The sequence below is a fragment of the Zootoca vivipara genome, chromosome 6 (assembly GCF_965207765.1).
Source record: "Zootoca vivipara chromosome 6, rZooViv2.hap1.1, whole genome shotgun sequence".
Taxonomy (NCBI): Eukaryota; Metazoa; Chordata; class Lepidosauria; order Squamata; family Lacertidae; genus Zootoca; species Zootoca vivipara.
In genome coordinates this window covers 54162644-54185139 of record NC_142589.1, presented here as the reverse complement: position 1 = coordinate 54185139, position 22496 = coordinate 54162644, and the positions used below count along the sequence as shown (strand labels likewise).

General features: G+C 51.0%; 2 protein-coding genes across 5 annotated transcripts in view; one reads left to right on the top strand and one right to left on the bottom strand.

Moving 5' to 3' along the window:
* Positions 1-141: 141 nt before the first annotated feature.
* Positions 142-14412, top strand: YARS1 (tyrosyl-tRNA synthetase 1). 2 transcript variants are annotated; one of them, XM_088672191.1, is made up of 14 exons: positions 142-214; positions 1208-1298; positions 3178-3324; positions 3822-3997; positions 5495-5624; positions 6435-6515; positions 6903-6995; positions 8174-8309; positions 9906-9991; positions 10743-10878; positions 11861-11958; positions 12217-12410; positions 12598-12739; positions 13782-14412. In XM_088672191.1, exons 2-14 carry the CDS (start codon positions 1242-1244, stop codon positions 13890-13892), a joined length of 1587 nt encoding a protein of 528 aa, XP_088528317.1. In that variant the 5' UTR covers positions 142-214; positions 1208-1241; the 3' UTR covers positions 13893-14412. The 2 variants fall into 2 exon arrangements, with proteins under 2 accessions (XP_088528317.1, XP_034973117.3); XM_035117226.3 differs by having other exon boundaries at positions 142-222; positions 1210-1298.
* A 1376-nt stretch (positions 14413-15788) lies between these two features.
* NHSL3 (NHS like 3) overlaps positions 15789-22496 on the bottom strand; it is a 59711-nt gene continuing 53003 nt past the window's right edge. For all 3 annotated transcript variants that reach the window (XM_035117223.3, XM_035117224.3, XM_035117225.3), the window contains exons 6-7: positions 19167-22316; positions 15789-18533 (exon numbers count right to left, since the gene is read on the bottom strand). In XM_035117223.3, the coding sequence (XP_034973114.2) occupies positions 18511-18533; positions 19167-22316 (3173 nt within the window). In that variant the 3' untranslated portion in view covers positions 15789-18510. The remainder of the gene's footprint in view (positions 18534-19166; positions 22317-22496) is intronic.

Sequence of the window (22496 nt, the reverse complement as noted above, 5' to 3'; positions counted from 1 at the left end):
GGGTCGCCGGCCGATTCATCCATCGGCCGCTCTTTCAAGCCCACTCGAAGGAGGAATGAGCCGAGAGAGCCAGAGGCGCAGCCGCAGTGGAAGCTCCGCCTCCTCCCTTCCAGTCTCGGGGCAGGACAGAGGCCACCAAGCAGAGCGCCGAGAGGGAGGAAGCTGATGCAACGCGGAGGCAGCCCCCGGCCGGCGTGTGTCAGAGAGAGAGAGAGAGGAAAGGTGAGGGAGCGGAGGGAGGGGGAGCATTGGGAGCCCCCCGGAGCCCAAGGAGGGGTAGGTGGGTGGGGGGAGGGGAGATCACGAGGGATGGCGTGGAAGGCTCGAGTTAGTATGTGGGACTCGCTGCCACCATATGCGCTGATGGCTTTGAAGGGGATTTGAAGCGGGGACGACCCAGGGCCTGATTTTGCTGCTTCTTTTTTCATCTCCCTCTTCAGTTCTTTTTCCTTTCTTGTCGTTTCTTTCAGGTTGCAACCCAGGGGTTAGGGCCTGCTAGCTGCCCTGGGAGACTTTTTTTCCCTTAGAGGAGAGCGGGATAAAACCACTGCTTTACATAATAGCAGTGATACTAATAAATCAGACAAATTCATGGATGAGGGTGGCAAGTGATCGTGGCATTTTCAGTTGTCTTAATAGTAAATTACCTTGAGACTGATCGGGATCTATCTATAGGCTTAATTGACGCTTTCAAAGAACTCTTAATAGATTCCCGAAATAGACTTACCCTTGCAGAAGCTGTTCTGGTTTTGCTGGGTAATTTTATATTCAACAGTGCTTTCCACCAGTGAGCCCTGACGGGAAATTTAACTAACTGGCCTGTCATTTCCAGGATCCCCTGCCTTGTTTGTTTTTGTTTGTTTTTGTTTTAAGCATACTTGATTCGGGTGGGGATCAGCAGCCTCTGCTCTACACAGTCAATATGTAGGAATTCTCTTTTACCAATACCACCCCATTAAATAGGGGGGGGGAGGGACATGCACAAGGAGGCTTCTGGTTCAGCCGTTATGTGGTGCTTTCTGACCCCCTTCTCTTGCTTTGTGGGGACATGAAATTGTCTCAGTCTCTGCTGGCTTGTTCTCTTCCCCTAACCTTCTGCCATTGGGAGAGAAGAAATTTTGCTTGTGCCGGGAATGCCTGGAGACCTCCTTGATGCTTACACCTGTTTTTATTTGATTGCCTAACATGCATTTCTTTTCCCAATTTCAGCTCATAAGGGTGGGTGAGCAACTGCTGGCACAATGGGGCATGAACTGACAGCACAGGAGAAGTATCACTTGATCACCCGAAATTTGCAGGTACTTCTGTGGGAATGGTTGAAAATGAGTCTTTTTAAAAAAATATTCCACATATGGGTGCAAAAGTAGTTTGAATAAGCATCAAAGGTTTGCCCCACTCTGTTCTCCAAAATAAGTTTTTTTATTAACCCCCCCCCCCATTATTTTCTTTTGTTATAAATACACTTAAGAACTGGGAACATTTGCTTCCTGAAATAAGCCTTCTTCCACCCCAAATTATTCACACTGGGAGCCTCTCCCCTATGAGATGCCCTAGCCTCATATCTGGATGGAATTTCTCTGGGGAGAGAATTAGAAATTTCAAAACTTGAGTGCAGTTTGTGTGAAAACAAAGCTTTGGGCTGGGCACAACACTAAGACTTCTAAGGGACAGTCTTCTGGTGCTTGGTGCCTCCCTATTGGCACACTAGGTATATACAAATACAGAGCTACATATGAGTTACTACAAATTAGGAATTCTGACAGCTGGGTGGGTTGGAGGACTTTTTGCTGTTGATAAAGAAGTCTGAATCCCATAGCGTATCATCCAGCCATCTTTGAGTAGATCTTGATCTGCCATAGTACCTTATTCCTAATCTGGATTTTTTGCATTTTACCTTGTTGACTCAGATGTGTGGTAACTAAGGTTGAGCAATATCTGGTTTTCAATATCACTAGCTAAACATCACAATATACTGATATATCACGATTTCTGAAATAAGGATGGATCTATGTAGAGGCATGGGTTGGCTTCATGGTTTTTCCCACATTGTGATTTTTGCATAGCACACACATCATGATTCATGATATATTGTCAGATTAAAAATTATGAAACCGATATGACGATATGGACTTCAAACCAGTTTTGGACAATATATTGATATATCACCCAGCCCTGCTGGTAACCTGAAAATTCTGGATGATTCCTAGGTCCCATGTACAAATAAGGTTTTCCAGCATATCAAGGAAGTGCTTGTCTGTGGTAGAAGAACTGGGTTATTAATATCTTACTCCAGTCTTTGGAACGTGTATGGTAATGAGGATTAGAAACCAGATGTCTTAACTGTTTCCTGTGGTTGTGGAGCTGCATTGCTGTTTGACCTTGGTTTATTGCTTCTTCACTTGGGTTTGCCACTTGTGATGGTATCTCATGAGGTTTTAATGTGTTAGCAATAGGGCTTTCCCTACAATTTGCACTGCTACATGTCTGCTCGATCTGAGCATTAAAAGAAAGAGAGGAATGCAGAACAGGTAATGGGAAAAGCCTGTCATTTTGTTAGGATCATCTGTAGAAGCAAGCTGTTGAGTCACACAAGACTCACTTTGTGACTACTGATTGAAAGGACAACCATTACTCAACCATACCTGAAAACCTTCCTCTACCATAATGGATAACTCCCATATTTAAATCACTCATTGCCCAGAGCAATGCACCTGCCTCTCCTGAGAGCAAGTGATTGAATGACTGTGATACGCCCAATGCAGTGTTGGGGGCAGAATTATCTGTCCCCAGTAGAGGCTTATTGGAAGAGGCAATATCAGAGAATAAGCTATGCCTACTCTATTAGTGGATCCTTTGGGCTCTCAAGAGACTTTAATTATTTATGTTTCATGGTCTGCACTTTGAGAATTGCTGATCTAGTGCTTTACCTGCCTCCTATTGTTCAATGTGATTTTATATTTTTCTACTGTGGGTGTTATATTGATGTTTTGAGTTATTCTTGTTTTAATATATATCATTTATTATATTTTGTAAACCTAATAAAAGGTGGTATATCAATGTTTTAAAAAAATATATATACCCTTGCATCGCAGGGTTTCAGCTTCCCTAGCTCTCCCTTCTCTCTTGCTTCTTGCTTTTCTAGCTGAGATGCTGAACACATCTCTCTTTTGCTTGCAGGAAGTTCTCGGAGAGGATAAGCTGAAGGCCATCTTGAAAGAACGGGAGGTGAAGATATACTGGGGGACAGCCACGACAGGCAAGCCTCATATAGCGTATTTTGTACCCATGACCAAAATAGCAGACTTCCTCAAGGCTGGATGTGAGGTGAGACTGGGCTCTGCTTTACATTTGGTCTCTTGGCTGCTTTCAAGTAGCAATGGGGCAGTCATCCTAGTGGGGAGGATCGGCTGCCTTTCAAAGACCTCTGGAAGGCAATTCTTCCCTGAACGCCATTCATGCCTTCTCCAACCTGGCACCCAGCCAGCATGGCTGAATTATGTTGGGGCTGATGGGGGTTGTAGTCCAAAGTATCTGGACAGCTCTGGATTGGGGGTGGCTGGCTGATCTAGGTGTGCAAGCATTGGGTCTGAGCTCCTGTTGGTTCTCAACGTGCATATAGAGCAGGCATCCTCAAACTTCGGCCCTCCAGAGGTTTTGGACTACAATTCCCATCATCCCTGACCACTGGTCCTGTTAGCTAGGGATAATGGGAATTGTAGGCCAAAACATCTGGAGGGCCGCAGTTTGGGGATGCCTGATATAGAGGAAGGGTTAGGGTTACGGCCAAGGCACTCCTGCTTGATATGCCCCTTCCCTCTCAGGTGACAATTCTGTTTGCTGACCTCCATGGATACCTCGACAATATGAAGGCACCATGGGAGCTTCTGGAGCTGCGCACCCAATATTATGAGAATGTGATCAAGGCAATGCTGGAGAGCATAGGTGTGCCGCTGGAAAAGCTCAAGTTCATCCGGGGGACTGACTATCAGCTCAGCAAGTAAGTTTGTCTTGAGGCAGTGTGGAGCTGCAGAACAACAAATGGGATCCTTGGTTAGAGGGATTAGCACCCGTAAGAACTCTTCAGGTGGTTTTAAAGTTTTCACTGAGAAAAGTTCCTAAACCTGCTAAGGTTTAATTGGGTGCCAGTTGGATGATTTGGAAGGGGAGATTTGCCAGAGTCCCATAGGTGGCACAGGAGAAACTGAGGGTGCTGCACGTTGTCTTTGAAAATGCCATGTGTCTGCCGATTCTCTGGGCTCATCAAGAGAGGCCCCGCTGCATATCCTACCACTATGTGGGACTATTTGGTGCCTTCTCTGTTGTGCTGTCTAGGATCAGGAATGCCTTCCCCAGGAAATCCTCCACCTCGATATTTAGCTCTAGACTGAATATTTTATTTGTCTGGCAGTCCTTTGGCCAGTTTAATATTGGGATTTGGATGTAAAGCTAAGCTTAGTATTACATTCATCAGCATTGGGCCTGTGTGGTCCCCACTCCTCTGGCACAGCCACAAGGTAAAGATGGAAAGCTTTCGCTTCAGTTTTCAACTAACTGCCATAGTTAAGGCTAACCAGAGCCTGACTGGGTTCAGGCATAAACTGTTCAGGTTAGTTAAAACAAAATGAGATTGTGGAAGCTCCCAAAGGACCTCTACATACTGAGTGAATGGGCAGCAGAATGTCAAATGCAGTTCAGTGCAAACTAGACTAAAGTGATACACATTGGGGCAAAGAAATATTAACTTCATGTATGACTCATGGGGGCCTGAACTGGCTGTGACTAGCCAGGAACTAAGACCTTGGGGTCTAGTGGCTAGCTCAGTGAAGATGCCAACCCAGTTTGCAGCAGCTGTGAAAAAGGCAAATTCCATGCTAGGGATCATTATGAAGGGAACTGAAAATAAAACCGCCAATAGCATAATGCAATTATACAAATCTACGGTGTGGCCACATTTGGAATACTGAGTGTCGTTCTCATTGCCTCGCCTCATAAAGGATATTGTAGGGTTAGAAAAGGTTCAGAAAATAATCAAGGTGTCTCCCCTGTGAAGAAAAGTTGTGCAAGAAAAAGGAGACAGCATAGAGACATATAAAATTATGCATAAATGAGAGAGATGCATAGAGAGATTTTTTTTCTTTCCCATCTCCGTTGTCGCCTCATCTGCACAGGGAGGGTAGAGGAGAGACGGAGGCTGTGTTCTGCCCCCACTGTCGGAGGCAGCATGCCCCTGAATGCCAGTTGCTGGGAAACATACACAGTGTTGCTGTGCTCAGGTCCCTCTTTTGGGCTTCCCACTGGGGCCTCTGTCTGGCCACTGTGAGAACAGGAAGCTGGACTAGATGGGCCCCCTTTGTCCCAACCCAGCAGCCAAGCTCTTCTTATGTCCTTAACATTACATCTGATCCACCTGCAAGTGGTAAGGCTCCTAAGCTGCTTGTAGTTCTGGAAAGGGAAGGACATTCCACCACACTAGCTCCCTGCCTTTTCTATTTAGAGAATACACGCTGGATGTTTACCGCCTGTCCTCTGTCGTCACCCAACATGATGCCAAGAAAGCCGGGGCAGAAGTGGTCAAGCAGGTGGAGCATCCCTTGCTCAGTGGCCTCCTCTATCCAGGACTGCAGGTACCTGTTTAACGTCATCATGGAGGAGGCGGGGGGGAAGAGATGTGGGCTTCTTTTGCCCTTGGCTACCATAGCTCAGAATGAATATCCTCACATGCCCAAGGCTATACAGTGGTACCTTGGTTTACGAACGTAATCCATTCTGGAAGTCCATTCTTAAACCAAAGCGTTCTTAAACCAAGGCATGCTTTCCCATAGCAGCAGGGGACTCAATTTACAAATGGAACACACTCAACAGGAAGTGAAACATGTTCTGCTTCCAAGGCAAAGGTCACAAACCAAAACACCTACTTCCAGGTTTGCAGCGTTCTTAATCCAAGTTGTTCATAAACTAAGCTGTTCTTAAACCAAGATACGTGTGTTTCCATAAGTTGTGCTATTCTTCTACTTATGAAGAAGGGGGAGGAAGAAAGGAAAAGATCCAGTAAGTATGGATGGTTCTATTTGTGGAGACACCATGCCTCGTGAGGGTTGGAATGCACCTGTTTGGTAGCAGGTATTTTTCTTAACATAGTTCTGAAGTCTCTTTATATGTGAAGTATCAATTTGCCAAGATCAATATGCTTCAGGAACAGACTAGTAGAGGACCTAAGAGGATGCCAGGTGCTTGCTTCACTCAGCCTGAAGCCTATGGAATAAAATCCTAATCTGGGAGGTGGAATTCTTGTTTTCTTCACAGTTTGTCTCTGGCTCCTACAGCCACAAGAGATGCTAGTGCCCAGGGGTATCCCTGGGGCAGGAGAGAAGCAACCAGCCTGCCCAAATCAGGGGGGTCTGCAGGATGTTATTTATGATTGTGTGTCCCTGCAGGCACTGGATGAAGAGTACCTCAAAGTTGATGCACAGTTTGGAGGAGTGGATCAGAGGAAAATCTTCACTTTTGCAGAGAAGGTGAGAAGAAGGAGACACTTGCCTGGCTGCCTCTTTGGAGCACTGTGCAATTGGTGTTGAAGGCCCCTGGATAGTTCAGCTAGCTAAACCTGTGTTCCCTTTGATCACATGCTGTGCCCCAAGGGTAGACCAGGCATGGGTATTTTGGGTCTTGAGGTGGAAAATGCAAAATGCACCTCCTTTCTCTCCCCGTTGCCCCCCGGCTGGTTAACATGGGGGCAGAAACTACTAGGATATGGGAAATGTGCTGTGCAAGAACACAGTGTAAAGTGCAGTCCACAGAGAAGGTATTGGGTTTCAGGGAGGCAGATAGTACACTTGAGCATCCCACTTTCCCTCCATCTTCAGCCTTTTGTTTTAAATCCCTGTATGTTTGTTAATCTCTAGTACCTCCCCGCCTTGGGCTATGCCAAGCGCATCCACCTGATGAACCCCATGGTGCCAGGACTGACAGGCAGCAAGATGAGTTCTTCGGAAGAGGTGGGTTCTTCAGCTTGACTCTTGCCCCTGGCGGCCCAATCCTGCAAGGAGGAGTTCTTAAAATGTGCAGGGGTGCCTTGCCAACAGTCCTCATTGGCAGGGTTCTTTTTCTTTTTTCTAGTCTTTGAAATACTTCAGCATTACGGAAAGGAAAAAAGAAATCGGATAACACATCCGGAAGCAATATTCTACCTCTGGTAGTAAAGGATTCAATTTGAAAATTAAGTAACTGGTGACCAGTTCACCATAAAGAGATCCTAAAGCACCACCTAAGTTATTTCCTACTTGGCAGTTTTGAGCATCACACTCTGATTGGGTTAAGAAGGGTGGGGAGGGAGCAGCTGGCATCTGTGTTGAGGATGCCCTGCTTGAGAAAAAAACTAGGAATAGGGTGGTGATACAATGACTACTGCAATCCATGCAAGGTAATATGACCAAGGCAGCTATCTGCAAACAAACAATAAACATCCATAAAAAATGACGAAAGTAGTTTCTTATCTTAAACAATAGCAGACACAGTAAATAAAGAGTTCACTTGTAATAGATCAGTGGTTCAGTGCTCATTTCCTCTCTTTCCAAAATAGATTTTATCTTGAACAATTACAAAAGCAGTAATAAAGAGTCCGCTTGTGATATATCAGTGGTTCAGTGCTCAGACGTTGTTCCGGTAATCCGATGTTTCGTCTCTAAAGAGCATAGTCATCGAGCTGTCAAAATCAATTGTAACAGAATTGCACTGAATTATCTAGTGTCGATTGAGAAAAAACCAGAACACATTCCAAGGTGATGTTCATGCTTCATGGTTTTTGCAAATCCGTCTTTGCCGCCTTGGTGCCTTCTGCTCTTAGATGCTTGGGACTACAATTCCCATCAGCCCCAGCCAGCACAAAGATGAGAGTTATTGTCTGAAGCCTCTGGAGGGCAGAAGATTGGTGAGGTCTGTGGTGTTTATGTAAAAATGGAAAATGTGCTGGTCAGTTAATCCAGTTAAATCCTTTAACTCAAAAGGATTTGCTCTAGCAGATAGGTGGGCTGAAAGTTGTAGCTGTGGTCCCAGGCTCTTTCCATCTCACGATGATTCCTCCATCTGTGAAAAACTGACTAGTCCCAGTACACTTCTGTGGCCTGCTGTGCCTGGGAGCTAATTCATGGAGCATCCCCTCCCTTCCCTCATCCAGGAGTCCAAGATTGATCTCTTGGATCGAAAGGAGGATGTGAAGAAGAAGCTCAAGAAGGCCTTTTGTGAGCCGGGGAATGTGGAGAACAATGGGGTCTTGTCCTTCATCAAGCATGTGCTCTTCCCACTCAGATCAGGTAAGTGTCTCCAAGCAGCAAAAAGGGGGGAGGAGCTAGGGGTTTTTATTATGGAGAGTAGCTGGCAACCTGATTGGCTGAAAGGCCAATCTAGAGGTGAAGGGCTGGGTCACATCACTTCACCTTCCACCTGTGTCCCCTCCCTGCTTACCTGAAGCCCCAAGTATGTAGCAGAGCCTGAATATGTATGAGCCCCAAGTATGTAGCAGAGCATGTCATTTTAGGTGGTGAAACTTTTTTTTCTTCAAATTTCTTCAATGAGGGGTCTTAAAACTATGTTCTTGGTATGAGGAATTCAAATCTATTATCTTTAGCTTGGGAAGTGTACGCTTGACGAAGAAGCATATAAACTGTTTTTGGAAAACCAAAGAATTTTAATTTTACCTTCTGAAAACATCAGGTAATGCTTAATAATAATAACAGCGAGTAGATTGGCCATCATTTTTAATGATTTCTATGCAATTTTACACACATTTTATGTACCAAGCAAAACTAAATTTTATTCATTTAATCAAAATATCTTGAATTCCCAAGTCATGTTACAACATTTTAGCACCCTCCCTTTTTGGAATTTGAAAATTGAAAAATTCAGCATGCCCTGCTGGATATGTCTGGCAGTTTTTCTTCTCTCCTGGCTGTAATGGAAAGGCTCCCTTTTAATCACCAAAGGGGCCTTTAGTGGCACCACGGAGGTTCTGTGTGGTGCTTGTATGCAGGCCAGTTCCTTTCCTGTGAAGGGAAGTCGTAGCATCACAGAGCTGGAGGGGACCCTGGATGCCAGCTAGTCCACTCCATGCCAGAATGCCCAAGTTAGACAGACGGCCAGCCCACCTCTGCCTCAAGACCTCTTGGCCAGGGAAATCCCACCCATCCCTCTAGCTCATTGGCTCCATTGTCAAAAGGCTCTTTATCCTAGCATGCTACCCAAACCCTCCCCTCCTGCAACATGAGCTCTGGCTTCTGGGCAGCAGCAAAGAACAAGCCTCTGCTCTGTCTGTGTGAGAGAAATACACCGTAGGTGTTGGAAAGGGCTGTCGCATCCCCACTCAGTCTCCTCCAGGCTAAACATGCATAGGGTTTCTTTGCCCTTTCCTTGTAGGGCTTGTCTTCCCTGCCCATGACCATCTTCCCTGCCCTTCTAAGAGCCCATACCAGTTTTGTTCTCCTAAACATGCATCATCCAGAACTGGAACGTACATGAGGGTGACCAGTCCAGCCTGATGGCTGGGGCCTCAAACCCTTTCTAGACCCGCTTATTCTTGGTAGTAAGTCAGCCAGACAAGAGGATCCATCTACTTCGCCATCAGCTCCTTTGAAATATTTTTTGTGGGCATGTGCTTAAGGAAGAGCTGGGATTTATCTTGCTGCTGCTAGGGGCAAGGGCAGGGAAGGGAACATGACACCCTTGATCATGGTCCTCCTTCGCCATCATCAGTGTGTCCCCTGCAACCTGAAGGGCTTTGAAGCTTTTTAAAAAACTGGCATTTTGAGGACCTTGGATACTAACCCCCCACTCCTGCAGTGTTCTTGTGACTCCTCAAATGTACACCACTCTGTTAAAGCGGATCTTCAAATCTTTCTTTTGCCCCACTGCAGAGTTTGTGATTCTTCGAGATGAGAAGTGGGGAGGGAATAAAACTTACACCCACTACGGAGACCTCGAGAAAGACTTTGCTGACCAGGTGACACACGGGGGTGGGGTGGGGTAGGGAGGTGGCCAGCTGCTGGGGGTGGGGGGCTCCTGGGGTCCTTGCTGTTGGTTTGCATGTGGGAAGCACCTCCCCGTGAAGCGGCTCCTCTGCACTTGTAGCTTGGGCTAACCTGCCAGGCACTTATAGCTTGGGCAATCCTGCCAGGCAGACTCTGAGACCTGGTAGCAGTTGTGTCTTGGTGGTGGGAGACCCCGACCTTTTGCTCTGCATGCCCACCTGGGGGGTTGCATCAGAGGCCCACAAGGGGAAGCTGAGTCACAGGGAGGGGCTCTTGACCAGGGGTTGGCAACCTAAGGCCCATGGGCCACAAGTGGCCCACGGGGGTCATTTAACCGGCCCACAAGCCTCCCCTTCGTGGACACCGGAAATCACAGGCGTGCATGCTCACACACACACACACACAATCTGGCCCACGGAGGGATCTCCAATGGAGTGAACCGGCCCAGACGAAGTAAAACTTGCCGACCTGCTGTTCTGCCTAAATCAGACTCTCTCCCCCTTTTAATTTCTGTCTTACAAGCTGTGCAATATGTGGAATGTTTTTCCCCCATGAAGCCCCATTGGCTTTGATTTTACACCACTCTCATTCATTCCGCTGGGTCCTGCCCACCAGATTGTGCTTTGGGATTGCGCCCACTGTTAGGAACGCCGCTGCGGACTGGTGGGAACCCTCTAGGGAGAGCAGGACTAACTGGGTCTCCATCTTCCTCCGTGGGCGCAGGTTGTCCACCCTGGGGACTTGAAGAACTCTGTGGAGGTGGCCTTGAACAAGCTCCTTGAGCCCATCAGAGAGAAGTTCAGCAGCTCACAAATGAAGAAACTGGCCAGCTCTGCGTATCCTGATCCATCCAAAACAAGTAAGGGCTGAAAGGCATCTGCCGTTGGTCCATCTAGTTCAGTACTGTTGAGCCTGACTGGCAGAGGCTTTCTGGGGTTTTAAGCAGGGGGCATTCCCAGCCCTCCCTGGAGGAGATGCTGCTTGGGATTGAACCTGGGACCTTCTGCATGCAAAGCAGGGGCTCCACCCCTGAGGCTCCAGAGCTTCTTACAGATGCTCTGGCACTCTCTGAAACCAAGAGCCCTGCAAGTTCTTTGGGGCATGCTGATGCAGATGCCGCTCTGCCCCCACAAGGCCCTGCCTGGGTCTGGAAGATCTGACTTGCCTCCTTCGCTGTCTGCAAAGCAAGTGGGCCTGCTAAGTGGCTCCCCTGTGGCGTGGCTCCTTCCTGGGTTCACTTCAATTGGCCAGACCCCTTTGTCTGTCTTGGTCCTTTGTGACATACGCAAACACTGGACGTGAGTCTGGGTTGTTCTCTCTGAAATAGACGCCTGTTCAGTTACTTGAGTCGTTTGCGCCACTCAGTTTCCCATGCCTTCCCGTTGCTTTAATTCTCCTCTCCATCCCACCCTCATCTCCTGCTCATGCAAGAGGATACCAGCATCTTTTTTTAAAAAAATCAATTTTTATTGCAAGTTTCCCACATAAAATACAATAAAAGCCAAGCTAATCTAAAACTTTTTTTAAAAACCCACCAAGAATAAGGAAGAAAATAAAGAGGGAAAAGTAAATAAAAAGCCCTCTGTCACAATTGGATCCTACCCCATTTTCTACCCACAAAAGAGTGAACCCTCCCAGCTCTGACCTGGGAGCTTCCCCCTCTTCTCCCAGCCTCCCACACCAGAAGATCCTCTCTACCCTGCTTCTCTCACAGGGCCCTTCATTTCCCATCTATCAGTCTCCTGTCCAGCACCGTTTTTGAGGCCTAGTCTCTCCAGGCTGCTGCCAGTCTTTGCAACTGCAGCTCCCCTAAAAACCTCCCTTCCCTTCCCTGTCTGCAGAGCCTTCAGCGAAAGGCCCCACGAAGAACTCCGACCCGGAGGAAGTGGTGCCATCTCGGGTGGACCTTCGTGTTGGCAGAGTGCTCAGCGTAGAGAAGGTAAGCCTGCCAGGGGGCTTCCTAGAGGCAATTGGTTGGCCTCTGGGAGAGCAAGATGCAGGACTAAGCGGGCTCTTCTTAACAGAAGGGTGCTGGCATCAGGACTCTTGAGAGCGTGTGCAAAGGTCTCCCGTCACGCTCCCTGGGCTTCTGTACTGGGCTTGGGGTGCATGGGAGATTGCGGGGTGCCTGCAACCCTGGAGGGGGCCATTCAGCTTTTCGCAAAAGGGCTGTGACACCGCCCTTCTCCCTTTGCAGCATCCCGATGCCAACACATTGTACGTGGAGAAGATTGATGTGGGGGAGCCTGAGCCGCGGACGGTGGTCAGTGGCCTGGTGGAGCACGTGCCCAAAGAGGAGCTGCAGGACAGGCTGGTAGTCTTGGTGTGCAACCTGAAGCCTCAGAAGATGCGGGGGCTGGAGTCCCAGGCCATGCTGCTCTGCGCTTGCAGGTGTGTGCACTGGAAGGTGGGGCAGGCAGACTTTGGCTCATGCAGAGGGGCTGCAAATGGATCAACGTTCCACTTATTGGGGGCGCAAGCAGGCACTAGTTGTCCCTTGGCTATTTCTTCCTGTTAGGCGAGGCGAGAGGCCGACTGAAGCCTGCTTGCCGCTAACATGATTGTCCTCCTCTTCCAGCGCTGGGGAGCCCTGCCAAATAGAGCCCCTGGACCCCCCGGCTGGCTCCTGCCCCGGTGAGCGGGTGTTTGTGGAGGGCTATGAAGAAGGCCAGCCTGATGAGGAGCTGAAACCCAAGAAGAAGGTCTTTGAGAAGCTGCAGGTGAGCAGGGAGAAGGCTCCTCTGAGTGGCAGGTGGCTCCATATCGGGCAGCTGAGCAACTGTGTGCCCTCCAGGTGTTTTTGGGACTACACCTCCCGTTGGCCCCAACCAGCATGAGGCACACTGGCTTAAAGCAAACCCTGACATTCCCTTAGTCCAGGGATTGTTCTGCAATCCTAAGTGGCTGGCTTTGCAGGAGGCCAGTGTTTCTGCTACAGGGCAGGTAGAAAGGGCTTCGGAGCTGTGTGCCGCGCCTGCAGAGGGTCGTCTCGTACTACTAGGGAGCAGCACAGATTCTGCAAAAAGGGCAAGTTGACGCTGATCTGCTTAAATATGTAGAACTGAGACTCCCAATTGGTGCAAAATTTGGGGACTCTGAATAAAGCTATTCAAGCAACTTCTTTTCAGAAAACAAAACGCTGGTGCACCATTAGGCATTTTTAAAACTGGAGGGGAGAATCTAATACATTTTTTTAAAAGTAAGAATAAAAGCAGTCCCAAGCAGTTATGAGGGCGTGGGTGTTGTGTTGGTTAGCTTGGTAATGTATGGCTGTAGTATGTGAATATTTTAGAATAGAAGTAACATTTGCTCAAAAGGATCAAGGGGTGTGTGGCACCTTCTCCTCTTCCGCCTTCAAGGCTAGTAAGGTCTGGCTTCCCTTGTCCAGCATGGTTAACTAAGGTAGACAAACCTGTGTGAACCTGGTGTCCTCCAGTTGTTTTGAACTACAACTTCCCTCAACTGCCTGGAACTGTTGTAGTCTGGAACATCTGAAGAACACCAGGCCAGCCAAAGCTGATGTCAGCATAGGAGGCTGTTCCTGCTCCTCCTCCTATTGCATCAAACATTTGGCCCTTCCTACTCAGTATTGCCTATACTGGCTGACAGCAGTTCTGCAGGATTTCTAATTAGAAGTTTTTCCTGGACCTGCCAGTATTGAACCTGGGACCTTCTGCATCGTCAAGTATTCTGCCACGTAGCTGTGGCCCCTCAGCATGACAGGACTGGAGAAATCACCCTGTCTGTTCTTTTTCTTCTCAGGCGGACTTCCAGATTTCTGAGGCTTCTGTGGCCCAGTGGAAGGGGAAGAACTTAATGACCAAACTGGGGAACCTCACCTGCAAAACTCTGAAAAGTGGCAGCATCCGCTAGCTGCCTCGCGCTTTCAGCTTATGCGTGCCAGTTATTGCCCGACAAACATCCTCCATACTTACATTGCACTCCCAGCCATGAGATTCCAACCCAGCTGGACCTGACCCATGAAAGAATTGACATGGTTTCCATCTTTTGACATGGACAGAATGGGGAAGGGCACCTAGAAGCAGGTGGCCAGTGCAATGAGGCACCTCTCTCCAGGCACGTCTTATTTATGATGATGAGGAAAGGGCCAATGGCCTCGTCCTTCTGACTTCTGGTGGTGATGGAAACCTCTCCAGATGTTGTAGGAGAAAGATGAAATGCTGCTAGCACAGATCTGCCCTCTTATGATGGGTTGGTCCACACGCCTTCCATGATGTTTGTCATACTCTGCTTTAAAAAGTTGTTGAGCTCGGACTCAGGCTGGCAAAATTTGGAGAGGATCTCTTACCAGATTGGCAACGGTTAGGTCCATCAGGCATAAACACTGAATTCCAAATCATCTGTCATTTCCCCAAATAAAATGGTCACACCATCTGGTTCCTGGTGCTTTTCTGTGGTAGCTGCTGCATTCAGCCCAAGATGACTGCTTTCTAACATGCTTGGTAACAGATCAAATAAAGGTAAAGGGGCCCCTGACCATCAGGTCCAGTCGTGTCCGACTCGGGTTGCGGCGCTCATCTCACTCTATAGGCCGAGGGAGCTGGCGTTTGTCCACAGACAGCTTCCGGGTCATGTGGCTAGCATGACAAAGCTGCTTCTAGCGAATCAGAGCAGCACACGGAAATGCTGTTTACCTTCCCGCCAGAGCGGTCCCTATTTATCTACTTGCACTTTGAGGTGCTTTTGAACTGCTAGGTTGGCAGGAGCTGGGACCGAGCACCGGGAGCTCAACCCGTTGCAGGGATTCGAACCGCCGACCTTCTGATCAGCAAGCCCTAGACTCTGTGGTTTAACCCACAGCGCCACCTGGGTCCCTCTGACAGATATTTATTTTTCACAGGGAAATTGCACAAGGTAGAAACCCCATGTAGTTGTAGTTACTGGCTATTTAACTAGCAGAGGGATGTGCATGTTTTATAGCTAAGAGATTTGTAGTACTTTAAATCAGACTCCCCCAACCTGGTGCCCTCTAGATGTATCGGACAATTTTGATTGGACTGATGGATGTTGTAGGTTAGAATATCTGGAGGTTACCAGGTTGGCAAAGGCTGATTGTGTGTGTGAGAGAGGGATGTGAAGAGCTGGAGCAGCTGCCAGAAAAAGCAAACCAGGAACACTTTTCCGGTAGAAGTGTCCAAACTCAAGGCCATCTGTCTCTACCTTTTACCATGAATCTACACAAGGAGAACATTTTGTGTATATAGGTTATAATATAGAAGCTTATTCTATAAGAAATCTTTACTGTGGTAGCACTCAGAGACTTTGCTTTTATTGTGAGTGAGCCTGTACATGCTTAATGAGAGAGATTTGAGCAAACCTCTGTTTGCTGTAACCGGCACACTTGCCGTACATTTTTTATGCTTATGGAGGTCTGTTCTGGACTACAATGACCGTTAGCTCCAGCCGGCATGATGTACACTCGTGCATTCAGCTGCAAACTGCTCACTCGGGTGGGGTAACATTGCTTCCACCAGATGGAAGACAGAAAAAGTTCTGCTTGATTAGGCAGGATGGCCGGCAAGTGGGTTGATCACTTGCGGATCCTTGCACACATTTACTGTATCCCCTCTGCCTCAGGTCTCTGGCAGGGCGTGATGGTTAGACCTCTTTCGCCCTGGCTGCTCTTGGGATTCCTCCATTGCACCAGCACCTTCCGCACACACACACTCCAGACTCTTCCCTCTTTCTTGTTGGTAATAAAATCTCTCGTCCTCCCACGGCAAATATATTCACACCACAGCGAAAAGGTAAGAGAGACAGCAAGCAAGCAAGCAAGCTTTAATTTATCTTTACAAAGACAGTCTTTAAAAATGTATTTCACCATCTTCCCCCCTTCCATCCCTTTCTCAAAGGTAGCTCCCTCCCCCCACTCCTGTTTTACAATCATGAGGGAAAAAATCAAAATCAAATGACCCAAGATTTTTCTTCTTCAGAAGTCTATATAAAATCAGTTGTCTAATGTTCCTAAAGAATAGAAAACAAAGGCATTGGGGGTGGGGGACAAATTCAGGTGCTTGGTATCATTTCTAAATGCTGTGCCCTGCCCCACTGGGACACCCCCCAAAAAAACTCCTTCTGATTTGTCTGTTCTCCTGCCTTCAAAGTGCTGTGTTGGCTCTTGGCAGAACAATCTGGGAGGAGAATGCAGCCTTGGGGTAAGAGGTTGAGAGGGAAATTAAGATATTCCCGCCCCCACACCCTGCTTGAGGGGCGAGAAGGAAAGCCTCTTAGCTAGGCGTGAGCTCCTGACAGCTGATGTAGCCTGGAGAGGGTGTTCAGGGGAGAGGGGGTCTCCAGCAGAGGAAGAGGGTGCCCCCCGTTTCTGGGAGAGACTCACTGCTGGGGTTTGTAACATCAGGCACACACGGTCGTAAGTACAGCACCAGGAAAAGGAGGCAGGTTGGTGGGGCAGGAGTGGGGGGGTAGGTATGGTGGCAACACACAGCTGAGTCTCCCAGTTATGCCATTTACTAGGCTGTGGCAGTCGGGGTGCCACCTGCCACCTAATAATGGCCCGGGGGGGGGGCAAAATGAATGAGCAGCCTTAAAACCATCACACTTCGGAGCAGGGCTTTTCAAACACAGGCAACTACTTCAGACCATTCCTAAACATCTGGAAGGCAGCAACTTGGCAAAGATGGCTCGGTCTACCCTGGCTGGCAGCAACCATCTAATGCCCTTTTGCCATCAAAGATTATGTGGACTCACAGCACTTAGTCAACCTACAAACCCATTGCATGAATTCTTGTGCTCCTCGGAGGTTTAGTAGTGACCCTGGGATGCCCAGCCCTTCTTGATAGCTTCATGTAGCAACTGTGGGTGGAGGGGTTCTGTCCTGCCCCTGGCACCTCTTGCAGAGTTTGCACCTTTCTGTGACCAACATCAGGCCACCAACGACAAGGGGGGGGGCAACCATATCCACTCCCACACACTATTTGCCTGCAGCAGGAGGTGTGCCCTGGGTGAAGCTGGACTCCGCAAGCCAGCGGGCTTCTAGCAAGGGATGCACACACACCCCTGACCCAGGCTGGATCTCAAAGCTGCCTTAATACTTACCTGCCATCCCTTCCCCTCCAGGAAGTTTCAAATTCACCAAAGAAAAGGATGCTGCCAAAGCCAGAATCACACCACATCCACCATGCTGAATGGGAAGGAGGAGGAGAGCTTTGCTTGCAGAATGGAAGAGCCTTTGCCCACCCTACCCCACCCCGAATCACCCATTCAATCCCCTTGCTCCAAGATAGGATGCTCTAGGCCTGGAATGTTTTGCTGCAAAATGCCCTGGACCTTTAGCATTTTGGCAGTGAAGAGCTAAGCTCCAAGGGGCTCTGGCTGCCCCTCCTGCCAAGTCTCCCCGCCCCCCAGCTGAACCAGCTAGCCCAGCACATACCTCTTGCACATGCACTGCTAGGCAGCTCAGCCCTTGTGAGCCCCTCAAAAGGTTTCTCGTACCTGGACCCTCAAGGAGACAACCCACCCTTGGGGGATACTTCTAGGCACAAAGAAGGTAACATAAGTGGCATCTGAGAAAGAGTAGAACAATTATGTGCCCCTGTTTGTGCTATGGTGGAATTATACTAGGTCCCCTCCTAGCTGTCTCCCACGGGAAGGGTGCAGCTCACCCTCCACCCAGAATCAGCTGTTGCTTGGTAGGGACCAGTTTGCACCACGGAACCCTACCTGGGCTAGCCAGATACATCACCGCATGGCTTGCCACTAGAACAGCAAGGCTAACTTGCAGGGTCCCTTCAGTGCAAGCTCTTCGCAGGAGCACACAGGAATGAAGCAGAAAGGATCTGGGCCCCAGCAGCATTTGGGAAGACTACACAGCTCTCCATAAGCAGCAGTCCTTGCAGTCTCCAGCCTCGATTAGAGAAAGTGCTTGTTTTGTACAATTCCAGGGGTGCAAAAGCAGGCGATGCTCCCAACCCCACCACAAAGAGAAAAGAAGGGAGGGAGCTCTTCTGGGGGTCCCACACACACACACACACACACACACACACACACACACACACACACACACAGCCCAGGTTGGTTCGACTCTGCCAGCTTCTCCTTGGGGTGGGGCAGGGGGAGCAGGCAGCGCAAACAGTCCTCATTGTCCATTGTCCTTAAAAGCCATTTTCCTTATGCACCAAAAAAACCACCCCACAATGGGAAAAATAAAACCCCAGCTGAGAAAAGCTGCCCCATTGAGGGAGGAGGAGGCGGCGGCAGCAAGGAAGGGTGTTGTGCTACTTTTTGTCTCTGTATGTAAAATAAAGCCGTGTTACTGAAGAAAAAGTGAAACCGACACAATTTTTGCATAAATATCAAGGCCATCAGAGGCTAAGGCTGTTTTGTCTTCCTTTTCGTCGCATCCAGGACCTCCTCTGGCCTGCTCAGGTCCCTGAGATTTTCTTTCTTTCTCTGTTTGTTAATTATTTTTAATTCCTGTATTCCAGGGGCAACCACGCTGCAGGGTCTCCCTTCACGCCATCTCCTCCTGTAAATCTGCAAGGAGAAAAGCAGAGGCAACGGGTTTCAGAGCTGGAATCCAGTGCCTTGCAACGGAGACTGAGCCTACAACTCTCCCTCAACCTCAGTTCCTCAGCTGTGGAGAAAGGAAGCAAGGGAGTGGAATCCACACCAGAGACAAAAACTTAAAAGCTCTCTGCCTTGTTTGGGGGTGGGGGTAAAAGCTACTAGGTGCGTCATTTTACGTATATGGGCCATCCCCTGTGCAAAATGCAATTGTACTATATTTTAAGAAGGATAATACTGTAACAAACAGCAGTAATGCTGCATTTACATTACTGGGCAACTGTAAAACAAAATACATAATTAGATTTTTAAAAAACTCTAGCATAGCATTCTCTTTCCTACTAGGAGCCCCCAAGCAGGGCATGACGGCAACCCGTCCCCTCCTGTTCTTGCCCAGGAAGAAGCTGCAGACATAGTCAACATGACTGGCAGAAAAAGGGACGAGAAATCAGGGTCTGCATTGGTCAAACGGTGTGAGTGTAACAGCACCATGGTCAGTCAATAACGGTTGCCCAACAGCCCCCAGGACAGACCTTCCAATATCAAGTGTGTTGCCACAGCTGAATGGGGACCACCCAACCCCCGCCCTGCTCAGCCCCTTACCTTGTGCTGGGGGGCTCTGTAGTGGTGTTGCAGGCCCTGCCGGGGGGCTGTCACTGCTGTCCCCAAGGAGAGCGGCCTGGTGACCAGACCCCTCACTCTTAGTCCTGTCCCCAGCCACTGGCAGGGTGCAGCTTAGCTCCTCAGCTCCTGCTGGCTTGGGGCTTTGGGGAGACGGCAGCTGGCCTGGCCCTAGCGAGGGCTTCCTAGCTATGGGCGGAGGGATCTTCCAGGCCTGGGGCTTTCCTGAGCCCTGCTGGGGGAGCCCCAGGGCTGCCGTGGACCGCTGACCAGAAACGTTCATCAGTTCCGCAACCAGGTTCTTCTTCAGGTTGGCCTGGGCCTCTGGGGAGGCCGGGGTGTCGATGACCAGCTTCTTGGGGCTCTTGGCGAAGATGAAGCTGGCCGTTGAAGCCGGGGACTTATGGTGGGGGGACATTTGGTCCTCTTTCGCCTCGCCGGTGGGAGCAGCTGCTGCGGTGGGGAAAGTCGGCAGCGTCAGCCGGTGGCCAGCTTTCCTCTCAGCCCCTCCGAGGCCCGGCGCTTCTCTGGAAGACAACGTGGAGGCCTTCAGGCGCACAGCATCGTGCAGGGGGTTTGAAGATGTACTGCTGTCCTTTGGGGCCCTCAAGGAGAGCGACTTACGGACAGGCTTCTGTGGGGCAGGCTGCCCCAGCTTCCCGCTGCCCCCAGTGCTCGGCCCATTCTGCTCCGCCACGGGGTTGGCTGCTGCCGGGCTCGCAGCAGGGCCCTGGGTGTCCATGTGGACCGAGCGCAGGCGGACCATCTGCAGCAGGGAAGGGGTCACAATGGGGAGGCTGGCGTCCTCCTTTGGCATGGAGTTGCTCTTGCTGCGAGACGCCGGCTCTTTCTTGAGGTCAGGGTGGGCGCTGGCGGCAGGCTTCTTAAGGCTGGGCTGGGCTTGGAGGCTGGAGGTTGTTGCCGCCAGGCCAGGCATCGCGGGCTTCCAGTGGAGGGAAGTTTCTCCTGCCGCGGGGAACTTGGGAGGTGGTGGCAGCTCTGCTTGAGGAGCTGGCAGTGGTGCAGCGCCTGGCACCCCCTGCTGCTGGATCTTGGAGGACACTCTTGTGGAGAAGGAGGGCGAAGAGGCAGGCGCTTGGCCCTCCTCCGCATGGGCTGCTCTTTGGTTGGCCGGCTGCTCCTTCTCCGCAGGAGCTGCCACAGTGACTTGAAGGGAGGGTGTCCCCACAGCCTGCAGCTGGGGCTCTGGCAGGGGCGGCACAAAGTAGGCCTCGTCCGGGGGTGGAAAGTCGGCCATGGAGAGGTCATGGGCGTCGGGCACGGGTGGGGGCGGAGGGGGCCACAGAGGATCCGCAGGAGCGTCCGGCATGGTCTCAGAAGGTGTCGGGGCAGCAGGGGCCTCCAGAATGGCACTGGCCTTCTTCGCTGGGGGTGGTGGCGGGTGGTAGGCCGGAGGGGGCGATGGAGGAGGCGACCTGCGACTAGCTCTCGTGAGGACAGCGGGCTGCTGGTGGGGTTGGCCCACTGGGGCACTGCCAGGTTTGGGTTCCACCTGTTGGCCCTGGGTGGGTGGAGGGGAGAAGGGAGCTGGCACCTTGGGGTGAGGAGGGATAAGGAACCTGTCCATTTTATTCAGAGCGGGGGCAGCATTGGCAGAGGGTCCTGCTGAAGGTGGGGCTGTCCCCTCCACAGCGGCTGGATCCGAGGCAGAGGAGGACAAGGATGTCAGGGAGGAGGAGACGGAGGGCCCCGGGGATTGCAGGGAGCAGACCCGCTCCGGCTTCTTTGGTTGGGGCCTCTTCTTCCCGGAGGGCGAGGCGTGGGCCACGAGGCCCTTGGTGTGGAGAGTGGGCGTGCCGCTCTGACTTGAGTACCCACTGGAGGGCGACATCGTGCGGCCAAAGTGGTCGGGGGAGCTGTGCTTCGAGGGGACTTCCGGCGTCTCGCCCACTTGCCCCTCCTCTCGGATGGTCCTCGGGCTCCGGTGAGAGATGTCGGGAGAGCAGGCCAGGCTGTCGGAACGGAGACTGCTGGTCTCGCTCTGCGAGGAGGGGGAAAACACTTCGTCGTCCCCAGTTAGGCTGGGGCTCCCTAGCCGCCCCGCAGTCCACGCCTCGCTGCCTTCCCGTGGGGGCCTGCGCTCTGGCATGGGGGGCAGGCCCATCGCTCTGGGTGCCCCCTCAGCCTCCAGCTGCTGAGCCTTCTTGTGTAGGGAGTACGTCCTGCGTGGGGGTGCAGGGGCTCTCTTCATCTTCCTGAGGGAAACACTGCGGGTGGAGGAACGGTCGCTCCGCACGCTCATGCTGTCTGAGCCCTCCGCCGCACTGCCGGTGCTGTAGGCAGGGGAGGCCCGCCCGCTGCTTCCGGGGGGGCGCACCCCAAGGAGGTGGGGGGAGGCGGGGGCGGCCTTGCCGCCGAGGCAGTTTGAGCTGGTGCCGCTCATGGAGCTGAAGGTACTGAGCTGGTCCAAGTCGGCCCTATCCGCCGCTGGGACCTGTCCGTCGGGCCTGGCCTGGCCTTTCCTGCCGTCGGTGCCCCCGTGTGAGGAGATGGTGGAGGTGTTCGAAACGATGGTTTCTGTGGACTGGGAATGGCTCCAGTTGTCGCTGGAGGAGGAGTGCTCGCGGCTGCGGGGGCCGGAAGGGAAGCGTCCCACCGAGCGCATGGAAGCCGGGCTAGCAGTCGAGAGGCTGCAGCGGCTCAGCGTGCGCACCTTGTTACGCGAGAGGGCGATGACGTCCACCATGGGAGGCATGACGGCGTTGGGGATGATCTTCGACAGGTAGGTGCCCTGTGGAGAGATGGACATGACGGGGCCCAGCAGCTCGGGGGAGCCTGGCTGGGTGGTCATCCAGGGGACAGCCAGAGACTTGGGCCTGGCCAAGGGGGACAGCTTCGCTGCCGTCTTGCACCCCAGGAGTGAGTCGTCATAGTAGACGCAGTTGATGTGGCGCTGGAGGGCGGTGTCGCCCTCAAGGGCCTGCAGGGCCTGCAGGGAGACACGGGCACCACCCTTGGGGATGGCGGTGGGCCGCAGTTTCCCATCCACGGTGGGGATGTGGATGGCATTGCCTTGGACCTTGCCACCATTCGAGAGGGCCGGAGGGGTCGCATCAGGTCGGACAGCAATGCTGCCCGGACGTTTCTTCGCCTCATATCCGTTGCTCAGGCCTGAAGCAGATAACACAAAAGAGATAAGGAATGAGGGGCCAGTGGGGGGGAAAGATATAGCGCAAGCAGAAGAAATGAACCCCAGTGCTCTCAAGTCCCATAAATGCTTCTCAGTCACCTTATTGGGTGACTGATGAGGTGGAGAAGGAAGTCCCAGGGGTGGGACACCAGCACTGCATG